Source organism: Elephantulus edwardii, unplaced genomic scaffold, assembly GCF_000299155.1.
Source record: "Elephantulus edwardii isolate Elephantulus edwardi_28Jun2011 unplaced genomic scaffold, EleEdw1.0 scaffold00077, whole genome shotgun sequence".
NCBI classification, from domain to species: Eukaryota; Metazoa; Chordata; class Mammalia; order Macroscelidea; family Macroscelididae; genus Elephantulus; species Elephantulus edwardii.
The window spans coordinates 665,437-677,611 of record NW_006399827.1 but is presented as its reverse complement, the minus strand read 5'-3'; the positions used below and the strand labels follow the sequence as shown (position 1 = coordinate 677,611).

The 12,175-nt window shown below is 47.6% G+C and overlaps 1 protein-coding gene across 1 annotated transcript; it reads left to right on the top strand.

Moving 5' to 3' along the window:
• DYNLL2 (dynein, light chain, LC8-type 2) lies at positions 1–6,172 on the top strand. The gene is made up of 3 exons (XM_006889250.1): positions 1–139; positions 3,886–4,024; positions 5,861–6,172. Exons 2-3 carry the CDS (start codon positions 3,893–3,895, stop codon positions 5,996–5,998), a joined length of 270 nt encoding a protein of 89 aa, XP_006889312.1. The 5' UTR covers positions 1–139; positions 3,886–3,892; the 3' UTR covers positions 5,999–6,172.
• Positions 6,173–12,175: the final 6,003 nt, after the last annotated feature.

Genomic DNA, 12,175 nt, shown 5'->3' with positions numbered 1-12,175 from the left:
GGCCCGGGGCTGCGGGAGCCCGAGACCGCGGCGGCGGCGGCTGCTGCAGGAGGAGCCCAGGGGACACCGCCCCTGCCCACGCTCTGCCCGAGGCCATCGCTGCTCCCCCGGGGCCCCTTGCGGACTCGCCTCCGTGAAGGTGAGCGGTGGACAGGGGCGTCCCCGGGGCGGAGGTCCCTGCTGTCGCGTGCGGCCTCAAGCGCCCGGGGCTCCCTCGCGGCGCCCCAGCGGCCTCCCCGCCGCACCTCCCGGCCCAGCCCGGGGCCCGAGGCCTGGAGCAGCGCCGACTCGGCCGTCCTCGGCGTCGACGGCCCCGGCGGCTCGTCTCTCTCCGGGCGCAGCCCGGGCTGCGCCACTTCTGCCCTCACGACCCCCGGGGCGCGGCTGGGAGCTGCGGAGGTGCAGCTCCCCGGCCCCCTGGGAGCCCCTCTGCGCTGCGTGGAGGCCTCTGGCGTTTGGGGCCGAGGGAGAGGGGGTGGCGAGGGCTCGGGCGTGACGCGGCTCCTCCTGCCGCCGCGCCACCCTCTGGGGCGTCCTTCCTGCGGCGAGGAAGCCCCGTCACTCCGGCGAGGCCCCGGGCCGCTTGGGGAGGGCTGTGGACCTGGGGGCGGCGGGGGTGGAGGGGAGAAGGATGACCACATGTCCTGCGCCCCAGGTGCTGGTCTTGGGGACCGCAGCGTTCGGGAGGACGGGCGTTGGGGAGGGAACTGGCGCCCTCGGAGATCGGAAGGGAAGGATAGCGGCATTGGTGTGTGTCAAGGGCTGCTCGTGTCATCTGAAGCTTAGCCTTTCTTTTAGAAAATCCGGGAGCTGTCCTGGGGTGCCCTTTTCGTTTTTCAAAGGCGCCCCTGGCTCGTGACTGAGGCGGCTGGCCTGGGGCCCTCTGCCATCCTCCTATCTCGAGGCTCAGGTCCTTTTCTTTTCTCCCAGGAGGGAGGAGCTAGGCTGGGCACCTCCCTATCTTCTGCTTGCTGGCACCTTGGACAGGGGTGGCCAAGGGCTGGGCGCCTCTCTCAGACGCCTGGGGGCCAAGGGTGAAGAATCGTGGCATTGTAGTCACAAGACCAACATTATGTAACTGCGGGCACTCAGAGAAAAAGGTGGCTTTTAATTATTGTGACAAAGTTGCTCCTTTGGACTTGGGGATGAGGCAGTGGAGCTTGCTGGGGAAGCCATGCCAAAATCACATTTTCACTTTGTTGTCTGTAGCCAGACCCAACCCCCAACCATATTGTGTGTATAGTGCCCTCGTATAATTGTTAGTGCCCTGGAATAGGGCGCCAGGTGACACTAGCTTTCTTCACATAAAAACCCAAACCAGACTTACTGCCCGCAAGTCCTTTCTAACATGGTGACCCTGCCTTACAGGGTTTACGAGGCTTCAAGTCTTTAAGGAGACAGGCTGCCACATCTGTTTCCCATGGAGTGTGACTCTGTGGGTTTCTAATCGTTTGATAGTTAACCATCATACCACCAGGGCTTTTCACATATAAAGGACTTGTAATGTGGGAACAGACTATCTGAGCTGCTGTTAGACCTTTGCTTAAACTCGTTGAGGTGACCTCGTTGATCTAATTTGTTGTTTAAAATGAAAATGCTGCTCTGTCCAAGGTCATTTATTTGGTCAGGCCTTGGACGGGTTCTTCTGACCTTTCCTCAGCACCAGGTGGTGCTCACAGCCAGCTTGCTTTCTTCCTGGCCTCCTCTCAGGGTTTTGCATTTTTCCTCCCAGGTTTGTCAGAAAGACCCCTATTGATTACTAGCATGATGGCAGGGCTCTGGCCCTCTAGCCCTTTGGCTCTTGGCAGCGTCTGCTAAAGGAGACTAGCTTAGCTTCAGTTGGCAGTGCCAGTGAAGGTGCTTTGCGTGCAGCCAAGGGCTGCACAACTGCCCTATCTTTGCATTTGGTGATTCTGTTAGGAGTTCCACTTTTCTTTCACTTCCATTGGACACACAGGCTAGTGAGAACACAGATGAAGGTGGCCTGGAGGTACCAGAGATCTTTTTGAGCAGCAAGGCTTCCTGTCTTGGTAGGGTTAGGATAAGGCTACCTTTTGTGCACTCTCTTGTGAGATATGGCGAGGGAATTGTGGCTGCTGTATGTGATGGGGGTTTTAGTCAAGAAGAGAGGGCGGGATTTTGCAACTCATCCTTTCTCCTACTAAACACCTTGCATGCTATAGACTAACAGGCAGGTCTCAGCCAGCTATCTTCAGAGTCCCAGGAAGGGACTGTGCAGCGTCTGCCTCGGAATTCTGGTAGCCATAGCATGAATGCCATGGTCTGGATGTAACTTGGCTATTCAAAGGAAAAAAACGTTCTTCACTCTCTTGGTGTCTTTTAAAAATGTTATTCTCCATTGCTGTGTTTTTCCACTCCTATCATTTTTTGGGGTTTGTGGTTTTTGGTGTTTTTTTTTTTGTTTTGGAGAAAGCTGAATTTTTGAGAGGAAAAGAAGTTGGTGATCTATGGATGAGCATGGGGAAATGACACATCAGCACTAAAATTGGGTCCAAAATCTAAGGCTCAAAAACTAGATGGAGCTTTAAAGAGCGAATTTAGTGAGGAGACAGGAAAGCTGAGAAAAGGAGGTGACGGCATGTGTGACTGACTCTGGATTTGAGGCTGCCATCTCAGCTTCTCCACTGCTTAGGGGCATAATTATTGTCACTTCTGCCACCAGTGCATATTGGTGGCCTAGAATCTACCTACCCCCTTTTTGTTTGTCCAGAACAGGATTTGGCAACTTTGTTTTCCCTCTAAGGGGCCAGATCATAAGGGTTTGGAACTACTGTTTTCTGCCACTCAGTATGTAAATAAATGAGCATAGCTTGGTCCTTAAAAACTGTCTATAAATACAGTCAGAGGCCTAAATCTATCCTGTGGGACACAATTTAATGACTCTTGTATCATTTGCTCGTTGTTTGGGAGCTGATTGATAGCTGACCCTCCAGCGGGTTATCACACGCTGTATTTTGCCCATCTTTGTTTCATGAAGCAGCTGGTGGATTCAGACTGCTTGCCTTTGAACTGGCAGTACTATTCCTTACCCACTAGGCTACCAGTGCTCCCTGACTTTTATAGACTATCCTTATTTAAAGGTGTTCTCATGTAACTTTAGTTAATCCTTATAAGACCTTGGAAGATAAGGGGCTATTCTCATTGCCAAAATGGAATTAATCAAATGCAGAAAGGCTAAGACTTAAGACCACAGAGTTCACAAAGTCAGGACCAGAGCTTCGGCCTGCTTATTCCTGTATAAATGCTGTGCTTATATTGTCCGTGTAGTTCCTGGCCTCTTCATTCCTATAGGAATTCATCTTCCTATTCACCTTCCTTCAGTTCCTATAGGAGTTAAGTTTCCTCAGTGATAACAATAATGTCTTAATGACCATTTAATAAAAGTTTATTGTGTTTAGGTGTTAGGACTGCCTGATTTATCCTCAGGACAGTCTTGTGATCCCCGTTGTATAGATAACATGGAATACTTAACAAAGAAGAGTAGTAGCTTGCTCAAAGACATAGCTAGTAAGTGCTGTCTTAATATCTGGGCTCTAAGTGCTTCTCAGAATGTTAGCAACAGATAAATTTAGAGCTGAAAGATAACTCCATACAGGTGAAAACTGAGGATAAAGTATGCCCTTCCTCCTCCTTTTCTGTTATCTGTCCTGAATTTTTTTTCTGTCCTGAATTTTTTAGGGGTGTGGAGACTGTCTCTGCTAAAAGTTGAGAAGCTTCCTTTCCTGGGGCCTCATTTCTGTGAGGGTATTTTTTTTTCTCTGTCGCACTTGTCTTTCATGCTCCTTCAATCAAGATCCTCATACCCATCAGCTGGTATTTATTGTCCTAACCATGAGCTGTCAACTGTACTTTGATCTTTTTCAGTGTCACAATGTCTGACCGGAAGGCAGTGATCAAGAACGCAGACATGTCTGAGGACATGCAACAGGATGCTGTTGACTGTGCCACACAGGCAATGGAGAAGTACAACATAGAGAAGGACATTGCTGCCTATATCAAGAAGGTATGTTGGGAGAGCTTTGACTGGTGTCTAGGGGTAGACAGCTTAGATGTGCTCTGTGGAGAGATGGAACTGGGGACATCCTAAAACATACCTGTTCTATGCAGAAAAAACCATAGGAACTTACAAAGTAGAAAATTTTTTACTTGTTAAAGCATTCACCCTAGAAGTCCTTTGTAAGAGTTCTGCTAGTGTGTGTGCGTATAGTCATAATTATATGACTGCTTGGCACTTGGCATCAGAGAAGGGTAAGACTGTAGGAAAGTTTCAGGATAAAATATAAATGGTTAATTTCAGAACTATTTAAAATGAAGAGGAAGGATAAATCTTACAAAGTAGTAGCAAGTCTTATAACCCAAAAGCTTCAATTCTCCTGTATCCTTATTGATTGCCCTGCTCTGATGCATTGTAGATTGTGTGTGTGTCCTATGGTCCTTTCAGTTATAAAATCTGTATTTTACTCTTTAAATCAACTGACAAAAAAACCACATGTACATGTGGACATAGAGATTCTGTGTTATACCATGGTGCAGAGAAGCACTGACCTATGAGACGAACAATAAAGCAGCATGATGAGAATACGTGAAGAGCAAGGATCTCTCTTATAAAGTACTAATGGGTCCTGTATCATCCCCTTCCTATATTAAGAAAATGATGTTGTTGTTTTTATGTGCCGTCAAATAAGAAAATGATAGGATAGGAATTATTTTTTTTAATAGATGAGTGAAGTGACAGATTTGATTCCTGATAATTGTAGCTAACATAGTGAGGAAGCAGCAACACAGAGTAAAGGAAGTGAGACCTGGACCCTTGATTCCACGCCGAGACCCTTTGGACATTCTTGACATTCTCAGTATCCCAAGAAAGAAGTTCTGCTGTCTTAGTGCCTAGGAATTTGCACTGCTAACCCAAAGCTCATGGCTCTGGCATTCACGTCTGCCAGCAGCTCTGTGGGAGAAAGATGGGCAGTCTCCTCCGAGGTGATTACAGTCTTGGGAACCCTGGAGTCAGCAGTCTCTCGTTTTTACAGAACTCTGTTCTCCTGTCCGGATGGATGGGATGACAAGCAGCAGTAGCAGCAGCAGCAGCAGCAGCAGCTCTGGAGTCAGTCCTGAGACCTGCTATTTGCAGGGTCAAGTGGGGCTTCCACGGGTGTCAGCTCCTTGCAGCCCCATCCAAGGGAGGAATCCAGAATCGGACTCACAGTTCGGAGAATCTTTAGATTATCTGATTCAACCATCATATTGCTCATGAAGGAATGAGACCTGGGAAACTTGTTCTCCTGTGTTACATAAAAGTTTTGAGCCAGTGCTGAACCTGGGTTTGGTGGTCTGTGTTCTGTGCCTGCCACGTGAAAGTGCCTTTTAGCATTCATTTACGCAGAACTTGATCCTAATATTCTTGATGTTTGATCTTTGTTACTCTATAGTGTCCTGGGTTTTGCTCCTATTTATTATAGTGCTGTAGGACGTTACAGTGGTCCTTGATTCTGGTTTCTTGAATTCTGAGAAACCGAGTGGACTAGTGGGAGGTAAAAGGAGGTGGTATCTAGGTAGTGAGGAGGCAGAGAGATGATGGCATGTAAAGTGCTAGAGGCTCAGAGGACAGAAATAATGGAACCTTTGTGGCGTTACATTATTAATGAGCAGAGGATTGTCTTCGCCAGCCTGAGAACCTGAGCTGCTGAGGTCCTAGGAGCCCAGGCTATGGGCTGGGGGTGGGGAGTGGAGGGAAAACCGCATAAATGATGCTGGACTTGCAGGGAGAGACTCATCTTCTGATTTGTCATCCTCCAGCTGCCCAAATCACCCTGTTCTTCCTCTCTTGTTTTTCTTTTAGGAATTTGACAAGAAATACAACCCTACCTGGCATTGTATCGTGGGCCGAAATTTTGGCAGCTACGTCACACACGAGACAAAGCACTTCATCTATTTTTACTTGGGTCAAGTTGCAATCCTCCTCTTCAAGTCAGGCTAGGTGGCCGAGGTGAAGGTGTCAGTGGCGGCGGCGGCAGCGATGGCAGGCAGGCGGCGTTGCTGGGACTGTTTTGCACAGGGGCCAGCATCGGGATGTCCTCTCCAATGGCTGTGCTACTGCATGGACTGTATACTCGATTTCATGTGTATGTCGCAGTAAACAAAACCAAACTTCTTTCTGTTTAGTTGCCTGGGGAAGAAGGCTGCTTTATGTTTTAATTTTCAAGACTTAAAAAAAATATTTTTGGTTGTATTGCACTAGGAAATCTCTCCCTTTCCCTCCCTTTTCTCTTTCTCTCCCTCTACAAAATAAAATGCCCTCAACTAAGCCCCTAAGACTAGGAGGACTAAGAAAAGAAATAGATCTCTACAGGTGGAACTGTACCAACAGCTGCCTCTTCTGGTGGTGGATGCTGCTTTGGGAGGGCCGAGGAAGCTTCAGGGGGACAGTGTTAGTTGGCAAGGAGAGAGGAGTTGGAAGGAGGGTGGGGGGATTGCTCTAGTTCCAGGGAGAATATTCCACTGAACTGTGATTCTACGACTCGGGGCAGGGGTTGGGGTGGGGGGTGGATTGTTTAAGGGGCCCCGAGACGTGTTTGTCTGTAGTATGTGGGAGTGGGGAGCAGATCTGTCTTGTCTTTTGTCACAGGAGTTTCTAAGTAAGGGCTGTGTCTTTGTGGGTTACCTTCTTTTATTCTTCCTGCTAGTGCTCATGCTAGGAGGAGGTTGGGGGTAGGATTCGCTTGGTTTTTTTCCTTTTCATTCTCTCTTCTCCCCCCCCATCTGCTCTCTGCTTAGCCCTTGGTTTTCTCATTCCTCTGGAGTTCTCTTAGAGCAGCCCCTGTTTGTTGGCTGACAAGAGAATTTCTGGTGACTATAGCTCTTTAGTTAGATCTTAGCAATCAAACCAAATCAGTGTCCCCCTTGATTCTCCTTTGTGTGTGTTTTGTGTGTATGTGTGTGTGTACATGTGTGTGGGTTGAGGGTAGAAGGGAGGGAAGGACAGGACAGTGCAGAGTCTTTGGAAAGGTAGGGATAACAGTTCTAAGTGGGCCTTTAGCTTAGAAACTTTTAGAAGTATCTGCTGTGGGGTTGACAGGTGTCAGCCCCTTCTGCCACCTGGCCCGAGTCTTCGTTTGCCTGTGGCCGGCTGCTCCCTGTGAAGGCGCAGCCGTCTGTGCTGGAGTAGGTCTCCGCGGAGAAGGAACGTGAAAGGGCACTTGCAGCCTCTTGGAGGAGGAAGGTATGGACGTGAGAAGGGACTAAGAGGGACTTTGGAGGAATTGAAGAGGTGGTCAGTCTTAACAGTGATAAAGTCAGGTATCTGAAAGTAGAGCAGGGCCTCAACTGAGAGAGGCCAAGGTGAATACTGGGAAAATCTCGTCTGATGAAACAGGGCTGGGGTGAGCCACTGATTCTCATGAATCACGTTCAAAACTCTGGGTAGCATTGACACTGTGGAGGATCGGTGATAAGCTCATTTTTTAAAAAGTCCATGTTGGGGCAGATGGAAGGCGAGAGTCCTCCCTACCCCCAGCCTTTAGTGTGTGCTGACATTTCTTTTCAATGCTGTCAGGGGAGGGTGGGGACTTGGGCTGTGGCTGAGTTCTTTGTATCACACCTGGCAGCAGGTACTGTCTAAGGCAGATTGCTTGTTTTCAGATTTTGCTTTACTTTATTTTTTTATGAATGTCCAAATCTGTGTTTCCCCCTTCCCTCCCAGACTTGTGTGGCCACTTGGAAGTGTCTGGTTTGTGTTCATCTCTCCCTCATTTCTGGAGCAGGGGCTGAGACCCCGCCACATCTCCTATGCTCTGCATCCACGCCTCTTTTGGACATTAAAGGTTGATTGATGCACTTGTGAGCTGTTTGGGTTTCTTTCAGGGATAAAGGGGGTGGAGGGAACTTAGGGTGGAGTAGAATAGGGGTTGAAGAGAGAAAAGGAAGTGGGGAGAAACGGATTGGTCTGAATTGGGATTTAGTTGTAGGGCCCAGGCTTGAGCTCTTGAAGTAGGGAAGAAATCGTAACCGTAGTGGGGATGGCCAGATGAGCCACATTTTGGGTCATTAGTATATTAGATATTTTCTTCCCAGTTTCCTTCCTGGGCCTGGAGAAGCTTGACTTTTTTAGAATCTTTGGTCAATAACCCCTTCCCCCTTCTAGGTTTCCGTGAACCCTGAGACTACTAGCTAAATCCTGTTACAGTCACTGCAATGGAAAAGCTGGGCTGGTGGTGGTGGGGGTCTTTAGGAAGGTGGGGGCCCCTTTTGGTGGCACTTGAATGATTCTTGGACTCCTCTGGGTTGTCCCACTTGGCCCTGCCCCCTGCACACCTGTAGTGATGAGATTTCTGAGCATATCTGCCCACCTCTGGCTCTAAGCCATTTGTATCTGGACTTGTGGCCCCAATCTTCATGAAAGTATTAGAAGTCGTCTTCATTTCTGTTACCACCTCTTCATTCAGGAACATTTATGTACTTGAGCTTAGGATGCTGATCACATGGGAACAGACAAGCAAATTCTGTGTCCTTAGCATGTATGTTCTAGTAGGGCAGGTGCATACACGCTGGTAAGCCTTTTCCTAATAGTCTCTACTGTCAAGGAAATAAAGCAGCAATTGAGTTTTGAAAGTACAGTAGGTAACAGTTTCTTCAGGAAGTGAAAAACTACTTTCTGAGGCAGTGAGGTCCTTGGGGAATACGATCAAGTGCCTGTCTCTATTGGTGTATTTTGACTCAGCTGGAGCCTTGGGGCCAGGAGTGAGGTCATATTTCACATGTGATGAATGTTTCTAGGATTAAAATTTGACGTGATGGTAGAGGCAATCCAGGTGGCATTTATGGACAGCACATTCCTGCACGGGTAAAGTACATGACACTCACCAGGTAGACTAATCCTGTAGGATAGGCCTTAATCCAGGCCACAAGGGGCAGAGGTAAGAGGACTCGTTACAGAAAAACCAAGCCCGTGATCTGGCTACCAGTTTCCACCTGCCTCTGCCGTGGTTTTGTGCAGTGCTTGGCTTGTGACTGAGGGACCCATGATGACTCCCTTCATTGGATGAGGTGGGAAATGGGCTGTAGAAGGCAGAGGGGTGTTGTGACGGAATGGCAGCCACTACTAGAACCACAGCCAGGCTGAGAGGGATGGGCGGGAGCGGTGTCCTTACCTTTCAACCTGTGCTTCCATCTTCTGGGGCTTCCTTTTTGCTGAACCCCCAACCAAGAGGCAGATGGCAGGGCTGCGCCAAGTCTGAAGGTGCGAGACCCTCCAGCGAACAGCGGGACAGAGAAGAGTGAAGACGGATCAAAGGGGAGCTGATGAGAATAACCAGTATGGGAGGACTACTTCTGTAACTGTGTCCCCTGAACTCGTGTTTTGTTTCTGGCAAAGGGGAGCTGATGAGAATAACCAGTATGGGAGGACTGCTTCTGTAACTGTGTCCCCTGAACTTGTGTTTTTTTTCTGGAATTAAGGTGTAGCTGTTCCCCAAAGATTCAAGTATTTGTTTAAACAACTCTGTTAGAAGGTTCTCCTGACACACTGTATGGAGAAGCACCTCTTCCCCAGCATTATCAACCTGCGCCGTGTAATCCTGCATAACAGCTCTTGACATACTTGTTTTATTTATCTTTGGGTCTCCACAACTAGAATGTAAACTTCCTGAGGGCAGAGGCACATTCTATTTTGTTCACTGAGTCCGAACAGAACAAAATATGAGCATTGGTCAAATGAGAATTTTTTAAAAAAAGAACAAGCACAGGCAACCTCTGCCCAGAGCAGCCTGGCCTTCCCTGAAGAGGCTTCTGCTTTGCTTTGACTCCCACTTGCTGGCCCAGCCGGACGTGTTTCTGGCTGCCTGGAAAGGAGCAAGTGTGGGAAATTCGCCAAGTGTGTTCACACCTAGTCCTGCTTGCTCGATACGGAAGAACAAAATGCTGTTTTCATACAGTGTTTTGTTTATTATTGCTCAATATTCTGTTTGTTTATGCTGCTAAAACCTAAAAGCACCCCTGTGAGCTGGAGGTAGCCATTAGCACCATTTTTGGGGAAGCTGACTGAATCAGGGTTAGCAATTTGTCAAAGCCCGTGCTCTGTTTCTGAGGCCAGTGAACTCAGAAGCTTAGCTGGATTTGTGAGCTGTAGTCTCACCGACACTAAGGCTAGGGCCCCACTCTTGAGTTGTTGAGTGGATTTCTGATGTTTTCTATCCTGAGGCTTCTGTTTAGCCACAGCAAAGAGACTTTTTCCTCTTCCACTGCTCCTTTCCTCTAATAAAGATGGAGGAGTTGCCTCTTCTTGGACCTCACAGTGGGGTTCATAATGAACCTTCTAGATTTAGAAAGGAGCAGACTCCTGGAGTTCTCACCTCTTAGGCTTCCTCTGAGCTAAAGGCCCAGCTTTCTCATCACCCTGGTAAGCAGTGATTTGGAAAATGCATGGGCATTTTTCCGTTTTGTTCACTGCTTCCAAACAAATCAGTTGTACCTATTTGTGTTATCTTTGTGGTAGATATGGTTCTAGTCACACACACACTCTTACCCACAGAGTGCTCCTGTGTTAATATACAGAGGCTTATAAGAAAAGAACCAGCAGACTGCCAGGTCCCTCTAGCTTTCCCTCCCTGCCTTTGCCAGCCTTTGATAAAGGCGTGTCATTTTGTGGTGAAGCTTCTGCAGAGGACTAGAGAGAAGTCAGACTGGTGATGTGGGAAGAACACAGAATCTAGAATCTGAAGACTTGAGGTTGAGTCCCAGCCCTGTCATTTACCAACTGGATATTATGCTTGGAAAAGTAGAGGGTTAGTGAAAGACAGGAAGCCCCTCAACAGGATAGACCGATACAGTGACTGCAACAGTGGGCTTGAACATGAGGGAATTGTGAGAATGGTGCAGGATAGGATGAAGTTCTGATCTGTTCATAGGGTCATTGTGAATAGTGGACTCATCAACCCTCACAACAATGACATGAACTTGAGCAAGTCACTTGACCTTACTTGAGTTTAAATTTCTTCATCTGTAAAATAAGGATAATACCTTCCCTGAAGCTACATGACATTGTGAGTGTAAAAGTTCTTTGAAATGGAAAAAGTTAGGATGCTGAAGGAGAAGGAAAGGTTGGAAAATTCTGAGTAAATGACAACATTTGGGGAAAGAACAAAGAATTCAAGAACAAAATAGCCCATCACATCTTCTTCTGCCTTGCCCAGCTGCATTCATATTGTTAAGAACAAGTCAGCTAGACTCATGGTGACCCTTGCCCTATCCTGTACATCCTCTGGATCCCGGTGACAGTCCGGAGGAGTAAACCAAGAATGGGACACAAATGTATCATCAGCTGCTGAATCCACTGCTGTGCTCTGGGGTACCCCGCACCAGTTTGCAGTTAATTCTTTCCTCTTTCTCCTACTCCTAAAAACAATTTCTGTCTCTCTGAATTTGCCTATTACAAACATTTCACAGAAGTAGAATCATGCAATATATGTAACCTTTGTGTCAACTATGGGCCACTTCTGACTGGACTTTAAACAACAGCGATTGATCTAGACTTATATCAGCCCGTTGTATCACCTTGCCTATTCCTTCACCCCCACCCGACCATTAAGCTCTGCTGGCCTAGTGATTTCATTTCCTTTCTTCCCCATGACTTCTCCCTGTTTGAGCAATTACGCATATCTTGTACCTATTTGCTAATTATGATAGTTTATTGTCCCTATCTTGATTCTTACCAAGTCGATCCTCTCTTGTCCAAGTCCTTATATATATTGTTCATTGTACATTCTGTCTCTTTCCCCACCCCTACTCCCAATCCTCAGTTAACCTATTTTCACAGTAGTGGTCTTATGTAGTATTTATCCTTTACTGTTAAAACTTTAAATAGGCACTGGGTCAGATTATAGATTGCCAGTGAAGGAGAGGAAGACCCTCAACCAGGTGGATTGACATAGTGACTGCAGCAATGAACTTGAGTGTGTCTGAGATTGTGAGGATGGCACAGGATAGAACAGGGTTCAAATCTGTTGTTCATAGAGTCGCTATGAGTTGACGGCACCTAACCACAATCTTGTGGCCTAGTGGTAAGGAGTTGCACTGTCAACTCCAAAGGCAAGTGGTTTGAATCCATCAGGGCTCTGTGGGAAATGGGCAATTTCCTTCCATGTGATTTACTGTCTCTGAA

Bases quoted from the DNA above. Each gene is read 5' to 3' on its own strand.
- DYNLL2 (XM_006889250.1), top strand. From the start codon at position 3,893: ATGTCTGACCGGAAGGCAGTGATCAAGAACGCAGACATGTCTGAGGAC. The intron at 4,025-5,860 runs GTATGTTGGGAG...TTTTTCTTTTAG, and splicing joins TTGCTGCCTATATCAAGAAG to GAATTTGACAAGAAATACAA.